The 18190-nt window shown below is 44.6% G+C and overlaps 2 protein-coding genes across 10 annotated transcripts in view; one reads left to right on the top strand and one right to left on the bottom strand.

The window, feature by feature from the left end:
* The window catches only part of LOC125950912 (uncharacterized), a 47871-nt gene that overhangs the window by 23035 nt on the left and 6646 nt on the right, over window positions 1–18190 (bottom strand). For all 3 annotated transcript variants that reach the window (XM_049679298.1, XM_049679297.1, XM_049679296.1), the window contains exons 4-5: window positions 3865–3953; window positions 3706–3766 (exon numbers count right to left, since the gene is read on the bottom strand). In XM_049679298.1, the coding sequence (XP_049535255.1) occupies window positions 3706–3766; window positions 3865–3953 (150 nt within the window). The remainder of the gene's footprint in view (window positions 1–3705; window positions 3767–3864; window positions 3954–18190) is intronic.
* The window catches only part of LOC125950875 (RNA-binding protein Musashi homolog 2), an 89267-nt gene that overhangs the window by 67022 nt on the left and 4055 nt on the right, over window positions 1–18190 (top strand). For 6 of the 7 annotated variants that reach the window (XM_049679249.1, XM_049679253.1, XM_049679248.1 and 3 more), the window contains 4 exons: window positions 4092–4223; window positions 4443–4872; window positions 4966–5645; window positions 5784–6107. In XM_049679249.1, the coding sequence (XP_049535206.1) occupies window positions 4092–4223; window positions 4443–4872; window positions 4966–5645; window positions 5784–6107 (1566 nt within the window). Of the gene's footprint in view, window positions 1–4091; window positions 4224–4442; window positions 4873–4965; window positions 5646–5783; window positions 6108–6289; window positions 16618–18190 lie in introns of those variants that run through there. The other variant, XM_049679254.1, reaches the window with a different exon arrangement.

Raw genomic sequence — 18190 nt, 5'->3', positions numbered from 1 at the left:
ACCTTCTCGTGTCTCGGCCCGCTGCGATATATTCCTTTCGAGGTGTGGCTGATGCTGATTGCAATTCCGTTCCAGAGGTGTATGGTTATCCAATTTTCTATGCAATCCGGGATCCGTGATGTGCGATTCCTTTGGCGAAGGATGCCGGATAGGGTTCGCGATTGATCCGTGTATGCACTGGTTGGCTCAACGTTCACGACTGAGGGTCGAGTGGATTGGGCCTTTATCCGGCTCGCTTTCGCTCGACGACGACCAAGACGACGACGGTCTGGGGTGTCATGACAACGCTAGACACAGGGACACACACGGTAACTGGATTTCCAGTAGTGCACGCAAACACCCCTCGTTTTGGGCACAAATACACGCACGGCGACAGACACGCAAGCGCGCCCGAGCGCCCTCGCAGAACCTGTGCATAGGAGGACAGATCCCCATGTCTACACCCGCGCTTCATCTCGTCCCCCGTCGCTGAATAACTGGGAGATCCTTGCGCCTAGTGGATACTGTATGTGTATTCTCTACCACCAGGAGTGTACACCCTGCGCACATCAAAAGGGCCATCCCAGAAGCCACTGAGCAAATGAGAGTGAACGAATGAGAGCGAAAGCGAAAGAGAACGGCAGAGTGAGACGGTGGAAGCCAAGCCACGCGGAGCGAGTACTGGCAAGTGTATCAGAGCCCGTTTTTCGTGTGGTTATCTTCCACCTAACAAAAAACCACACTCAAACACTCGCACAAAGCAATGTATAGGCACAAACTCTCGTCCTTTCCTGTTCAGGCGCATCCTGAGAGAGGGTGTGATGTTCGCGAGAAGGAAAATGATGAACGCGAGAAGGCACATCAAAAGGGCCATCCCAGAAGCCACTGAGCAAATGAGAGTGAACGAATGAGAGCGAAAGCGAAAGAGAACGGCAGAGTGAGACGGTGGAAGCCAAGCCACGCGGAGCGAGTACTGGCAAGTGTATCAGAGCCCGTTTTTCGTGTGGTTATTTTCCACCTAACAAAAAACCACACTCAAACACTCGCACAAAGCCATGTATAGGCACAAACTCTTGTCCTTTCCTGTTCAGGCGCATCCTGAGAGAGGGTGTGATGTTCGCGAGAAGGAAAATGATTCCCTTATCCGCGCACCATCCGCGGGCCATTTCGATGTGATGTGATGATAGTGGTGGTGCACCAATACTGGTTCGGCTCGTCCTTTTTGTACACTTGTGTTGTCCCCGTGTGACATGCGCACTAAGAGTGCGCACGGTGCCACTCCGGGAACGAGCGGTTTCCCGACCCAGCCGCAAACAGCCGTGGAAAGGGACATTCTCTCGTGTTCTCTCTTTGATTTTTTTTTGTGAGCGAACAACACACACAACCAGGACACACTGTGACGTGGTCCCGTGGTGTTGGGTGTAGGGTTGTTGCCTCTTCCGTGGAATCCCAATTCCCAACGATGACGTCAAAAGCTGAGTGAGAGATTCCCTCGGGTGTGACGTTTGTTGGTCACCCTATTCACAACGTCCAAAGCCCCCTTGGATGGATGTACACGCTGTGCGTCCCGCGTTTGACTAGTGCTATGCAGAGCACACGGTGGTAGCGATATGCGGTCCAGCTCGCTTTCTATCGCGGGCCCTCGATACATATCTTCCGCCGATGAAATAGTGCGGATGGCGAAAATCAATACATCCGTTTTCCGGGCGTGTGCGTTTATGTGTGTGTCTTTGGGAGGTCATAGGCATACCGGTACGGGCCACCGTTTCTAAGCCATGAGAGCATAAATGAGGCGGAAGTGAGGAGTTGTGCTTGGTGGCCAGCACTGGCCACCGCGGAAGTGATGGATATCACATGCTTTTTTTTAAATGAGGGAAGGGAACAAGCCGCCTTCTCAGTATATTTTGGTGTTTCAATAATCTAATCGCACAAAATCTAGGTATAGACGGGGATGTTCCGTTGCGTCAGATTCCTGCTCGCCTCGGGTGTCCTGTGACGACATATAGCTCGAGCGTTTGGACAGCGAGAGAGAAAGAGACAATGGAAATTAGCGATTCATCTTGTCTCCTCGCACATTAATGGAAACAAGTACCTTTGAGAAGTAGTTTCCTGCGGCGTGGTTATGATTCCCATTGCCGCCACGCTATGTCCCGCATTCATTTATGGTTAACAAAATCCGTGGCCAGGAGTGGTCGGGGTAGAATTATTGTCCATAAATTCTTTTGACTTATACACGCTGTAAAATGCAGTAGTCGTGTACGGGCTCGAGCGTAGTTGAATTGGTGCCATTTAGCCAACCATGGCAGAAGGGCTTGACTCTGGTGGACGGTGACCTGACCTCCAGCTAGCTAATGGCAGCTGTGTGTTCCCTTATGTTTGGCTAGAACGCTCTTCTTCACGCATACCACATCATTCATACTAGCGTTCTTCCGCTCCTAAGCATTACGAATTATCTCGCACACACCCCACCAGAGTTCAACGCCCTTTTTCGGCTGTTTCGTATCATAACGAAGACAACGGAAGGTTGCTGAAAACTGAGGATGTTTATGTATGTGTGTGTGTGTGTGTGTGTGTGTATGTGTGTGTTTGTATATGTGTATGTTATAGGGTAGGGAAGGATGTCTTCCTGGACACGCTGCAGGAACCAGCCAGGCAACGAAATCCGGGCTAGGCAATAGCCCGATGTGGTCTGCAAGCTCCGACGGGGTATATCGCGCACCATAACCTGTTGTTGATTCTACTCAACCATGGTCTGCCATGCTCATTGGCGGTCCCGGACCTGGGGGCTCGCTCTTATACATTCGGTTGTGTGAGTAGGTTAGGTTCACCAACGAAGCAGCTGTGGCTTCAGGAAATTCATTTTCACCTGTCACGTGATGTATGCTCTGCGGTGGTCGGCCACCAGCTACAATTTCCCATGACGTTCAATTTCCTTAGTAAAACACAGAAAGCTATCCAATCTTGATGTGAACGTCCGAAGGTCGCCGCTTCGGTAGCTCCTCGTCAGCTCAACAGGGATCTAAGAAACAATTATTTAACCTCATTTGGTTTTTGTTCTATAATATTGCGCCGTCGCTCGCCTTAAGCCGAAAAGTAGAGTCATTGAGGTAGTCCGAGTGAAGGCTCTACCTCTCTGGTGTGGTCTTGAGTGATTGTTGGCCTTACTAACACGACACGCAAATGGAAGATTCATTTCAACTACCTATTAGAAGGCGAAACCGAAGGTTTTCACTTTTGAAAGACCCCGCTGACCCATCGTCATCCCTTTGTTAGCAGTTAGCTACCTACCCTTCCCATTTAACTACTTGACACCATTTTGCGCTTTGATCGATGGTCTGAGCAGCGCTAAGGAAGCTGCCACCAACGACTGGTGCTACGACCGTCCTTGTATAGTGAGGATGGACAACATAAAGAATGGAGAGGTTCTGAGAACCTACTCCTTATTTTTACCGGCCGCGTCCGTATGACTAATGCGGGGCGAGGGGGCTGTGTGGTAGATTAATGGGAAATTTTCACTTTATTTTCCATTTCCATGGGCTCTCATTTGCGTGGAACAGCAGTTGAAAGAAGGTTGGGGTTACAAGGATTCATGAGCAAAACGGAATTCGTCGAGGCCGGTAAAATTATGCACCTAGGCTAAGCAGCGCGGTAGTGCTGTGGACCTCGGTGCTAGGATTATATTTAGTAAACGTAACAATAATGTGAAGGAAGGCGGTTAATTCCTACCTTGCGCTGCTTCGGATCCATTACGTCCATTGTATCATGCTCGAAGACCTTCTTGTTGAGGCTAGCAGACCGAAAGTTGAGAGTAAAGAAAGGGAAGGAATCTTGATAAATCGGTGCCAACCAATGATCCGGTTCGGTTCGTTGGGTGGGATAACTCACCTCACATCGGTGCGGGTACGACCACAATAAACTATGAATCCCGAACAACCAACTACGGCCGTTGCCATAATGATCACCAGCGGTAGAACCTGTTGAGAGAGTCAGAGGAAATCGATCAATTGCAATGGACAGAAAGCGTCATGAATCGGCATTTGAAATATTTTCCGATTATATATTAAAATAGCATAATAATTGAGGATTTTCCGCAAACTGTTTCTTCTTTGCAGCGCTGGTACACTTGACCCGAGTGGACTGCTGGATACGCATGAGCTGCACACTACCCTGGTGCCAATCAAACCGACCCTACTCGCCACACAAACTGCCGCCGTTGTCGCTAGCCAACAGCAACAGATCAAAAGGTAAGCCCTTGCCATTATCTACATCGTCAAACATGCCAAAGGTTTATACAGTAGGCTACGAGTCGTTTTGCGGAGAGAAGTATAGGAGAACGACTTGGGCGATCAAAGTGCACACCGATTTGTGTACGGCCACAATTGAATGCATATTCTGTGTGGAGCAAGTGCTAGGACCATTGCCTTCAACATGGTTTCCCATGGTTCTTTTCGATATTATTACAGTCGCGAGCAGACGTCACTGTCACCGGTACAGCAACAACAACCTTCGATTCCGCAGCAACAGCAACCACCGCAGCAACAGATCCAGCAGCAGCAACAACAAGCGCAGCAACAGCAGGTGGTGGTACAGCAGCAGGTGGTGCAACAGCAAGTTCAGCAGCAGCAGCAGCAACAGCAACAGTTGCAACAACAGCAACAACAACAACAGCAACAGGCGAATGCAGGCAACACGAACGGTTGCCTCAAGGGAGCCAACTCTAGCAATGGTAGCTCATCCGGACGCTCGACACCGAACAATGGTAACGATCCGGCACCGGGCAAGCTGTTTGTCGGCGGGCTGAGCTGGCAAACATCCTCCGAGAAGTTGAGCGAGTACTTCGGCATGTTTGGCACCGTAACCGACGTTCTGATCATGAAGGATCCCGTCACGCAGGTAGGTGTTGCTGGGTCATCGGAGAACTCTCTATGTTTTAGATGCGGTAGATAATCACGCGGTCATTTTGTTTGTTATTGTTCTCTTCTACAGCGAAGCCGAGGCTTTGGATTCATCACATTCCAGGAACCGAACAGCGTGGACAAGGTGCTGCAGGTGCCGATCCACACGCTGGACGGTAAGAAGATTGACCCGAAGCACGCCACTCCGAAGAATCGACCGAAGACGCAGTCGAACAAGACGAAGAAAATCTTTGTCGGTGGCGTTAGCCAGGACACGTCGGCCGAAGAGGTGAAGGCCTACTTCAGCCAGTTTGGCAAAGTCGAGGAGACTGTGATGCTGATGGACCAGCAGACGAAGCGTCACCGTGGTTTTGGCTTTGTGACGTTCGAGAACGAGGACGTTGTCGATCGGGTGTGTGAGATCCACTTCCACACGATCAAGAACAAGAAGGTCGAATGCAAGAAAGCACAGCCGAAGGAAGCTGTCGCACCGACGGCACAGCAGCTGCTTCAGAAGCGCATCATCCTCGGTAATCTCGGCGTGCCGATGGCCGCTGCGGCGCCATCTTCAGCAGCAGCTGCTCGTCTCGTTGGAGCAGCTCATGCCGGGGGCAATGGCTCTCTAGTGAACCCACTGGCTGCCACCAACCCAGCACTAATGGTGCAGGCACAGGCACAGGCCGCTCAGGCTGCTGCCGCTGCTGCAATGCAAGTACAAAACGGTTTCGGTAAAGTCTTTGCAACATATCCACCGACGCTGCACAGCTTTAGGTGAGTCTATTCTTATCTGCTCATCACTAACCACGCAATTCATGACATACGTTTCAGGGACGATCGTCCAACTGACTAATGTCGTGTTTTCAATTTCAATTTCATCATCATGGCTTTGATCTTTTCCCATTTTCTCAGATACTCGCCATATCCTATGCCATCGGCTGCAGCAGCAGCCGCGAATGCAGCGGCCGCCGCGAACCCAATGTCAGCCGTCAACCAGGTCGCCGCCGCCGCTCAGGCACAGCAACAACAGCAGGTACCGCACCCGAACTCCGTCGCGGGTGCAACAGTCGGCACACAGGCAGCGCAGCAGCAGCCGACGAATCAGCAGCAAGCGGCCGCCGCCGCTCAGATGGCAGCCGCTGGACTGACCAACCCGTATCAGGGCTATAGCCTGGCCAACGTCGACATGTCGAGCTTCCAGGGCGTCGATTGGGGATCGCTGTACGGTATGGGAATGTATGTATAAATTTCTCGTGTGTATCCCATCTCCATTATGACCCCTTGCCACCTAGCCCACCCCATTCCTCAGTCTCTGTGTCACACTCTCTATCTCTGTCTCTCGCTCTTTCTACTACAACACCAGCATTTGCCTCCTTATAATGATCAGCATACCACTTCCCACCTACCTACCCTTACAGAAACGCTTTCAGAAACTACTAGTGTAGCAATACAGATACGAATATCGAGTGGAGGAAGGATGAAAGGAGAGAAGCATAAGTGGCGCGATAAAACAAAAGACAAACGAAACAAATTCACATATTCAGTAGTAAGTCGCAGGAAGCCAACGATGTTTTCAATGCTCGGAACAAAGTGAGAACAAAATACTAAAATATCGAATATCACGAATGTGTGTGAATGCGAGGAAGCGTGCTTGCGTTAAGCGTGTTAGTGTGCGTGTTTGCGTCTCACAAGCCACTATCCGTAACCGCTAATGGTTTATCTATAGATTGTAACGAACAAAACAAGGAGGTCAAGCGCAAATGCAAGCAGCAGCAGCAGCAGCAGGAACAGTCGCAACCAAAATATGCTTTGTTTCTCCTGTGTGCGCGCGTTTGTGGCGTGTAGTGGTGAAACACGACTCCTAGTGCTATCGCTCATTATTATTACTATCACTATTATCGTTAAGGGAGCGATCTACAACGCTGTTTTAGAACCATAGAGGCTCGCAAAGGATTACTGAAGTGAGAAACCTGAACCGATTGCACTTTATCAACGTGCATCATAATGCATGATCAAGACCTTAAGGAAAGCAGCATATATTGATACTGATTGCAGATCCTTTTGCTGCGACACATCACTATGCTCGCAATGCTCGCGATGTGTGTGGTGTAGCGTACAGCGTGTAGTAGCTGCAGAGCATATTTAAGCGATGGACGAGACGTGCGTGCGACCGCATGTTTGTATATGTATGAATTTGTGTGGGGTTGTGTAAATCAGACTAACTCGAGAGTGTGTCGCCTACTTAAAGCATACTCAAAGCCACAAGAGAGAAGTTTGAAAATGGTAAAGTTTCAAGCTAAGTAAGGAAATGAAAAATTGCGTCAAAGAAAAGAAAAAAAAATCGGAAAGGAAAGGATTCCGGAAAATCGGAAAGGAAGTCTTTAAACCGATTAAACATGGCCCCGGAAAGCGCAGATATACGAAAACTATCAAAACCGTGGATCGATTGGACCGTTTGCCTCTTCTGTAATGCGTGACAGTTGGTAGTTCAACGTGTGTTAACCTTTTTATTTCACGTAGCAGAGCAAGAAAATGGCTTGTAGAATTTAATGTTGATCTCTTTTAGTGTTTCGCATTATCTGCTCATGCCCTCCGATGACTGTGTACATGTGTTAACAACTCACCCAACCCCTGGATACGTTAACCCAATCCAAGCTAAGCCCCATAATTGTGTTAACTCCTTACTGTACGTTCTATACTGTATTACCATTAGAGTATTCTAATATTCACAAACCCACACTCAGACATACAAACACGGGCATCAAGCTTAATTCTCTCATATCTATATCTTTCTAATTTTAGAAATAGAGCAGCTCTCGTATGGCTCTAATTAATCAACACACTTTCAGCAGTTTTTAAACGATTCTAGTTATTCCGATTGCACGCACCGGAATGGCTCATTTTACTTTGGTTAGGAGGAAAACTTAGTTTTGTAGCTAATATGAAATAAATTGTGTAATTATTCGTTTGAAGTATGAAATAATACAATATCGTAAAGTGGGGACAGTACACGATCGCGTGCATGGGAACATGGAACAAACGACGAATCGTACATGATATTGTTTAAGAGGATTTTAGATTTAATTTTGATTTAATCGCATTTTATCATCCGGTATTGTTTGGTATCGTGCGGAAACAAGGCACTCGAGAACTGGTTTTACAGTGTGCAAGAACTTTTTTTTGTTTAGATTGCCATAGAACTGGCGCAGCCCATTCATCACCATCATCACGAAGCGAACCGAAAGAGAATTAAGCAAACATTCCAAAAATTGTGTACGAAAGGGCCTTTCTCGGGCGTGAATTATCGATGGAATTAACAATTTTATTTTTGGGCGGGAGAAGTATTTGTTTACGCTTACGTTTTTGAATTCGTGCGACACTGGAAATGCGAACGAAATATTTAGTATAGCTATGCGTGTTCCTCTCGAACGATCGCCAAGATGGTTCTCACATTTTAGCGCTTAAAAGGATGAATTATTAGTAGCCTAAGGAGAGGCGTGGTAGAGCGGATAGTTTAATTTTGAATGAATTTTTCATGACCACTAGCAGCACTAATTCTAGAGGGTGGTTCGTGTATACTTAAGCCATGCTACTTCATATCTCTCATTACTTTGCTGTTGTGTAATGTGCGTGTACTGTATATGCTTTGTCTGATTTTGTTCTTTCATTCATACCATTGATTTGAACCAGGCGAACAGATGTTGTAACATCGCCCATGCTTTTCTAACGTCGCCCTACATACACACACACACACACACCCAGGCAACGGTTGTAACTTGTTGCACCGCCTTGCGTTTCTTCATGTCGATTGTGGTTTGACGATGATTTGCGGTGCATCAAGTAAGAGTGCGCCCTCCAGTTTGTGAAGGCGTACACTTGCGTACCATGCAATCTAACGCGATGCTGTCATTACGAGTATTACTATTTGGCTAATTAGTTTGTAAAGATCCATTTGTCGTGTAAGTTCTTTTATTTTTTCTTTTTTGTCTTTTCTACTCATTTCGTATCTTGATAGTTCTCATTCGCTATTTATTAGTAACGGTACTAGTTGTAATTTTGCTTTAGTGTTTTCGGTGGTATTTGTGTGCAAACCCGCCGTATGTTGCTGATGCGAGCAGCGTTCGCGTAGCGCACTGCACCGCAAATGCCTGTAACGCTTGGTTGACTCAAGAAGAGGAGGAAGAAGCCCATCTGTACTTATAATTCATGTATGTTTTATTACTATTATTATTATTATTATTATTATTATTATTATTATAATAATTATTATTATAATTAGAATTATAATTATCATATTTGTCCGTTGTAAGCACGCAAAAGGCAACTAATAAATAAACCTTCTACAATCCCTTAACCCCAGCAATCTCATCTGCTTTATTCTGCATATTCTACTTGTTGCTGTTGTGTTTTGTTTCATTCGCGAATGTTGTTGCGTATATTAAGTTCTTCTGTTTAGTTGTGTATAGTCTACCGAATTATTCCATACGATCAATTCTATCTGTTGGTGCTCATTCTTTTCTCTTTCTGCTCGTTTCTTTGATAACAATGTATCTACTGTCCTAGAATGTGCGGTGATTATGATTTTCGTTAGCAGAACAGAGTGAGAGAAAGGGAAGGTTCTCGTCTGTCATTTAAAGTAATTTAGTTAAGAAAATGAAGCTGTTGTTGTTTTCTGATTCTTTTTTTGCCAAAGAACCAAAGAAGTATCGTACTGATTTGTGCTAAAGTAATGTTTATCTATTTGTGAGGTCGGTGAATTCGATGCGGTGTGGAATGTTATGCATTTCACACCGTTGCATAACGGGCTAACCGCGGGATGAGGCTATGACTGATTGACGAATGGATGATCCACAGCCGTTCGAACCGGATCGTTTGGCATAGTACACCGTTAACATCGTCACCTCTTGGGGTCCTCGCATCACCACGTAGCTACTCTAGTCGATTCTGTTTTACCGTGTGGTTCGAAGATGTGGGAAACCGGGGAACCGAAACACTCATTACTGACATTTAAACCATTCATAAGTGATTGCGGCCGTCACGGTTGTCGGCAGGGTCTAAGGTACAGCGGAATTTATTTTTAGTCCCGACCATTACCTCCTCCTGTCAAACCCTGCCAGGTCATTCTGCATCGCATCGGACGTCGCACGAGATCAACAGCGACGGCGATGGCAATAGCGAGGTTACCCGTCGATGGGGACCCCTCGGTCGATGCGTGTGCATTTGTGTGACTTCATAATTCATCTATTTATTGTATTTATAGATGCTAGCCGAACGATGAGTCGGTTTTGAGGTCAGACGGAAGGTTTGATGCGTGCGATTGGAACGGTGGTCATCGGACCCATCCGTCCGTAGTCGTCCTTGCGTGCTGTTCCCACCATACCTTCCTCGCCGGCGGTCACTCGTGTGCTCGCGACATGCACGACCTGTGACCATGCTCGCTCGAAAGGGGATTTCATGTGCGTTTTGCATAATTTAAACAGTTGAAGGGGTACTACTACTCCTTTCATTCCATCATCGGTTGGTGATGGAACCATGGGGTAGTTTGTTTTTAGTACTCGACGGAACGGAAATTGTCGAGCTATTTCTGTATCACCTGTCGCCATTGTCGCTGCCTCCGCTCTCACTGTGTCTAAAACTGGAACGGATTGTCTGGGCAATGGCCCGGGTCGCTTCACCATTAAAATCGTACACATATCGATGTACAAATTGATCGTTTCCGCTCATAAATAGAACGGAACCGCCGGTTTAGCGGTGCTTGAGACTTGCGTGTCGAACATATTTGACCGTGAACTCTGTGGCAAAGGTAATTGTGAACGTAGCTCCACCGTTATTGATTAACTCTATTTGCCGTCTGTTATTAGAAGATATTTTACTGTTGTAACCACCACGATTTTTCTTCCGCTCTCTGGTGCCTCGGTCCGGGTAGGAAGTTTTGAAACATTTTCCAATTCATTTGAATTGTTTCATTATGCTTTGGAATTTGCTTTTATGTTGCGCTTTTCTGTCCCCTTTTTCGATTGTACCCAGAAACCCACTGTTAAGATCGACGGCCGAAACTTAAGCAACAGGCAAGCACTTCGATCGTTATTGATCGTCGTGTTGTCGATAATCTTGAAGAAATACGTTTGATGTGGTGTTAGATAACGTTTTTCGATTTTTTTTTCCATCACTCATCTGCATATGATAAACACGTTACCTAAAGGATTCCCGAAGGTCGAACGTCAATCGCGATGGAGGAAAGTACAGACCGTATGACTCACAGCAGATGCCATTAGACTGCTTTAGTTAAGCATACATTAGTTTCACGGCGGTTATGCATAGTTTGAATGAATTTTTGATTCTAAATATGCCCTGGATGGCTCAAAACAGTGTTTGGTCAGTATTTCGCAACAAAGTAAGTCTGCTGGCGTCATTTTCCGTGGCAGCATATTGCCGTCCACATTGTAAATTGTGATCCTTGTTTTCCGGCCCTCATCTTCTTCATCGTCATCATCGTATTCCTCGTCGCTGATGATGGTAGCGACGATCGCCTGTCAATTAGCGATGCTCAAATAGAAACACAGTTCCCGTGACCACATAAATACATCGCAGGCCGCAGCAGTGTCGTTGGCAGTGGTGCGGTTTAAGTGAATCCTTGGCTTACTGTGATTTTGGCAATGGAGTGCGTCTCGCTTCGAGGCATGCCATGGTTAGCATGGAGATAGTGTGAAGTGAGGAGGACGTTTTACCGCCGATCCATCAATCAAAAATGAACAGTGTAGGCTGGTCGGTTGTCTGCTGGCTTTCCGCTGACTGGTTTCGGCGTTTGTTCTTTCTTGTGCTAGCTGCTCGCAAGGCAATATCAATATATGACGCTATTTTTAGATGGGAGCTAAATATGTCAGTCATACGATATTTGTTTAGTGGCCGTATGGTGCAAAGATTGCTTCTTATGACCATAAGCTAGTTATCAGAGCTGAAGTAGTGCTTCAAAGGGAAACGCTTCGCTTGTTTACTCCATTGGCAATTGAAATGCTTGCAGCATGCACTAAACTATACCCACAAACTAATATGTTCACCTGTTTAATGCATGTCTCACTATCCTTTTCATTACACTTCGCTCCATATCGTGCATCTTCATTGTTTTAAGTATGATCGAACCACCAATGGGGAATGCATACATCCACGAGGGCGATCAACGATCTAAATAAAAAAAATGTATCTAACATCAGCTGCATTGTAAGCTGCTCTCCTGTTGAAGCACAGCTGATTGATTGTTAAAGCGTCTTCTGTCTTTGTGTAAAGATTATATGCACTCTTCCATTTAGTAAAAATATTTCCTACTACTTCTACGTTGCAAAGTCGACAACAAACCAACAGAATGGTGCCCCGATGAGTTTGCTTTGTACTCTACGTTAATGTCTGATTAAGTGACTTGACTGTCCATCTGGGTGTGTTCTTTTGGACTCCATTCTTCTGAGTCGTTCTGCTTGCCAGCTGTTGCATTGATCAAAACTCTCAAGACTGGTTCTTAGAGGTATAAGTTGTTCGTACGATTAAACGTGTTCCCAACCGAACAGTTACTTGCGTAATAAAAGAAATAAAAACCGTAGTCGTATATACTTTTTAAGGCATGTCACTACCACACTTCCACAGTTTCTTGCTAAATGTTACTACAAGTATCAATAGACGTAGCATAAGCTAATTCTTACTTGTTTGTTTCCTGAACCAATCGTGCAGTACGGTAGCATCTTTCTTCTTTCTCGACTAGTGTAAATTTCGTTTCTCTTCTCATTCACATACACCCATAATGTTTCTCAGTGTTCGGCATCCTAATGTTGATGCGTGTCACTAGTGTTGATAGTTTGACGATTGCTATAGTAGCTAGAGCGCGTTCGTGATTCCGATTCCCATTTCCCGTTTTGCCTTATGTCTTTCGCTTCTCCGTTTCAATTGTTTGTAGCAATGAGCGAAATGGTTTCTCGTAGTCGTGTATGTCGTCTGTTGTGAAACGCAAAAAGGCAAAGATAGGTCAAAGAAACAAAAATCAGTAATCGAGCTAGAAGAATGCGCTAGGTGTTGTACTAGTGTTTTGCTTCATTTTAAATACTCAAGATTTCCAAACATTTGACAATATATCCACCGGTTTGTAAGATTCAATTTGTAAAGGCAAACATCCGTGAACTTGTAACAAGTATAAATAGTGTATTATTATTGTAAATTATAGATCCCGTGATCAGAGCAGAATTGCAAGTTGAATAATAAATACTCATAGCAATTCGAAAAGGTGTAGGAGATGTAGCAAGCAAAAAAAAATACAAACATATCGATTCTTTGGGAAGATGAGACAAAAGGAATAGAAGTAATGCGTGAGTTAGGAAGAGCAGTAGAGTGATTTCGGCAGTTTAAAAAAATCATTTCTGCCAGTCGTTGGAACGAACGTGAAGAGCCATAATACCAAATTAGAGTCATGCATATTCTAAGCTAAAATAAGAGAAACCAACCAGTTCTTCCATATACATATATTTATATTAGTGAGAGATGCTGTTCTGCAGCATATGCTGAAACCTTATTAAAAAGCAGACGATTCACGACGGCTACATCAATAATAACACAACACGAGACAAAGCGAAGAGAGTGTAAACTGACATAGCGGTACAATTGCGGATGCTACTGGCGGTTCGAGTGTTGATGTTGCCGCTACTGCACGATGGCCAAGGAGAATGAGAGAGAATACGAGCTGCTAAACTTATATCTCTAAGTGTAAAACAATCTTGAGAGTGAGATGAATCGAGCTACTAATAGCAGGCCAGATGGCCACCGGGAACCTGCTACACTAAGTGCTGTGAAGTACAGATCGAGATACATCCTGCGCGTCACATCTCGATCTTCTGTTATTTGGCTTGCTCTGCTCACCATATGACCGGCTCAGAGCAACGGCTAGATGGTATGGTGAAGCAGCAGCTAACTACGAAATGGCCTCCTACCTCAACCGTTTCGTTATGGTGATCAACTGGTCAGTTGGTCGTCCCATTGTTATCTCCAGTTCTCTCTCAGGCTAGAAGATGGCAATGGCTAATTTCCGTAGAATGTTTGCTCTGATTAGCTACGGAGTATTTATTGCTGTTTTCACCCAAATCCGCGACCTGAACTTCTTTGAAGTCCACCCATTCACTAGCAACTAACGTTTTGGGGTTTCACATGCAAACTGCGAAACACTAAACCTTGTGGACCAAGCAAAATACGAGCGCATAAAACACAAAGACAGAAGGCTTCTATAATCGTAGCTGGCGCTGAGCAGCAGAGATGCGAGTTCTAGAGCGCGAATGTGGTCTTGGGCATCGGTATACTAAAGAGGAGAGAAGATCAATCGAAGGGTAGCTTATCTATTGCAGATGAATAAAAGACAAACTCACGAAAATACACACTAACAAATAAACCAACACACACCTAACCACACAAACACACACACAAATACAAAACACATTGAATAATCCCATCGACTATTGACTCTTAGGGTTGGATCAATTTTAACGATTAAACAATGTCAGAGGTGTAGATAATAAGCAATTGACGAGGCAAATGACGCTTCGAATGGCGGGTGTACAAGTTTGAAATTGTAGAGTCATTAGCTGGCACTAGCCAGTTCAAGACGGTACGGTCTTTGTAAATGTTACTGTGGTGGGTTAGACTTGTAACTAGATGTAAGGAGCGTGCTCGTGTTGGTTGGTTTTTTCTTCCCAGTGATTACCATTTAGCGGATCGCGTGGTTGTCCTGTGATTGTACCCTGAGCAACGGAGGTATACTGGTTATTCAATCCTACACACAGGCCAGAGGCAATTTCCTCCGCTGAACACCAAACCAAAGTAGGAGCGAAACGAGCCATGGTATTGCAATCCTGGCAAAACATACCGTTGTGTGCTAAGCTTTGGACGGCAAAAAAAACAGAACAGACTAGGCAAATTGCTACTGCAAAGACCAATGAGCTGTTGGCCTTTTTTATATTCACTTCGCTTTGAACATCCCCCTATCAGTGCTGTATTCCATGAGGCGTAAGGATAAAGGAGACGGGAAACGGGTGAACAAAAGAACACGGGATTTCTCCCAATTATCTGGCAGCAATATGGCCGTTTTAAGCTGAACACAGAGCAAATTGATAGCGGTAGGCTTAATATGTCGCCTATCGTGGCTCAAAATCGCATTTCCCCTTTCCTCGGTGTTAGTACGTCTTATGGTGAACGGAATGTGGATATAAGGATAATGAAAAAAGACATCATGACGCTTTCATATATAAGTATATATGACCATATATATATAAATATATATAGATATATATACACACACATACGCAGCTAATATTTATATTTTTAGGATTTATACCTAAAACTATCGACCGTTTTATGCAGCTATTCAAAGTTGATGTAAACGTTATTTCCCTCGCCCTACCTTCCCGGTGTTCTGATGAGATCATCTTCCGTGTCTGTGAAAGACCTTTTGGCTCAGTTCGGGAGGAAAGAAACCGAAAGGACTACCGGGTATAATGGATGTAAAAAAACTCAAAAAGCAATCAACTGTCTAACGCAAAATACAGATTTGAATCTCAACTGTACATTGGTCTCCATCGTCGCAGACAAAAAAAAAAAACGATCGGCACGACTAAGGCCAATCGAGGGAGCTCGCAGTAGCGTTGCATCAATGCAGCCATGCACAGAGAAAACGCTTGGGTGCTCGTTTGAAACTACCAAAAGCAATATCATAAATGCATATTTTGCACTGCGAAGCGATAAACAGGTAATGTCGTATCGCAAACTATTGTTAGGAATGAGAGGCGAACGGTTAGGTTGATCAACGGGACGAAGATAATGTTGGAGATGGTAAATATAAAGAAAGCAAAAACTACTACTAAACCAGACAATACTATTTTTTATTTATGGCTTTTGGAAATGGCACGAATCGAACAAATTGAAAAAAAGGAATGCAAACTAATTGAAAACTTGTGAAATGTAAAAAGAAACAGTAATAAATAAAATGACAGATTTCACACATCGTGAATGACAAAGAAGCAGCATCAGCACGTGAACGATGCTATGAAAGAGATATTTGAAAACCAAAGTTATAATGGAAAACATAATAATCTGTGAAGAAACGACACTAGAAAATGCGGTTCTGACGCTCCTGATGTTTCGGATCATGGCACGGGATTTCAAGAAAATCAGGATGCAGAACAAAGCGCTCATAAAAGATGTAAAGTTCTTTCAGAAACATTAAAAAACAAAAGGATAAAAAGAAACCAAAAATTAAAGAAGGAAATACAAATTGAAAGTGAGTGAATGTGAAGGCAAAACATGAAAAAAACCAAGGTAAAACGGAAAAGCAATAACGTTAGTTATGATTACGATATGATAATTATTATTATAATTACAATTGTGACCATTACCATTATTAAGCTATAAACATTAGTGTCGATCATGTGATTATTATTCCAAGCGCCGCTAGTTAAGTCTCATTCTTTCCTCACATCCGCACTCGCAAACCCGCTACCGTATTATGCCCGGGAACGGTGCAGCCGGGTCATATGTGTAACGGTGCTAGGCTAGAATGCAATCGATACGAGGAATAGGGAGCAAAGTAAAAAAGGCAAAGCGTTTGCTTAATATCATGAAAACACCTGAACAAACCCAAGAGGAGGGCATCGGAAGAAGAACAGCTAGGAGAGATGATAAATAAATTGAAATAAATATAAAAAAAAACAAAAAAAAAACCAAATCGCAAACAAAACCTGACCGGAAGCAACCCCCAAACATATGGCGCATAATTATGATAACTATCAAAACGCATTCCCGCCAAAGCCGAACTGAACTGTTTTAACCCAAGCCCAAATTATCGCACCGGACCTTTGTGCAAGCAAGGAGTGTTGCGATCATTTGCCAGGATATCCAGATGCGATCTACAACCACGCAGAGCGAGCGCAATATGAAACAGGTAATGATACGGAAAGGCACTGGCACACGCTAGGTACGCTAGGCAGTGCTTTTAATACTGTTTGTACTTTGAATGTAATGGTAGAATGTATGTAGCGAGTAGAGGCGGCAGACTATACCCAACACTTGAACTTGTACATACGAGTAACAAAAACAAAACAATAGATTTAGCGCCATATTAGTAACTATCACGCACATACAAACAACACACACCACAGTAGATCGCAGTCGCCGCTACACAGTAGATCACTAGGACAGTGCTGCTGGCTCCGGCCGGCAGTGTCTAGTGCGTTCCCCTTACTCCAGGCATTGAGGCGTGTAGGGTACGCGGCCGCTTCTGTATACGTATCAATAGTCGTGCGTGCGTGTAGCGTTTGGTTGATGGTGTGGTTTGTTTGTTAAGGTTGTTGTTGAGCCACACAGAAGCACCACAAATCAGCCTGAGCAATAATGCAGAGGGTGATCTCAGTGGCATCAGGGCGACTAGTTGGTAGCCTCTGTGTCATTGGATTTGTTGGCTGGTCCAACAAAAACCCGATGTAGAGCGATTTCGTAATTTCTTGTAACGGGAATGGTTGTCTAGCTTCTCTGTACTTTTCATTCTTGTCACATTTGTAGCTTCAAAGTAACAAATTGTACTGCAGAAAACAGAAAATATAAAGGAGAGAGGGAGAGAGAGAGAGAGCGATAGAGAACAGTGAAACGAAGAAATCCTGATCATGGTATAGCCAGCCCCATACATGGGAATGCAACGAAATTGGCTTTGCCGTTCGATGACATGAGCGTGGCGTGTAATTCATTGTGAATAGATCGCTCAGTACTAAGCAAATCGAAGCATAATGGTACATTTGACTGTAGATTGTAGAAATAGGCAGTAGGACTCGCCCGTATCGTACTGGTAGAACACCTCACTCGCCATTCGTATGAACTTCCCGTATTACACCATTCTTGGGCATTAATAGGCGTCCGTGTAACGTGCGGACCCGTAGAAGCAGTTTCTTATGTTCGTTGTGTAATTATATATTATACACGTGTGTACTCATTAGTTTTGCTGCATTTCTTTGGTAGCGTGGAATATCAAAAAAATATTAGTCAACTCATGTCACGTTTCATTCTAAAGCTTAAAAATCATAAGAAACAAAAAACCTAAAACGAGATGTAAAAGAGATCCTGAGCGGGGCGTTACTCACTTCACGTTTAGCTACACTCATGCGTTACGATTTTCTCGGTTAGTGTATGTATTGTACTGCTACTGTGTACTATATTCTCGCCACAAGGCCATGCGTTTGTTCGTTCACTCACTCGAGGGTTGAAGTATAGTGTATATTGACTTTCCACTTCCTCTTATTTCTCACAGA

The sequence above is a fragment of the Anopheles darlingi genome, chromosome 2, assembly GCF_943734745.1.
Source record: "Anopheles darlingi chromosome 2, idAnoDarlMG_H_01, whole genome shotgun sequence".
Lineage (NCBI taxonomy): Eukaryota > Metazoa > Arthropoda > Insecta > Diptera > Culicidae > Anopheles > Anopheles darlingi.
Note: the sequence above shows the minus strand (reverse complement) of the source record. Positions and strands in the feature narration are given on the sequence as shown.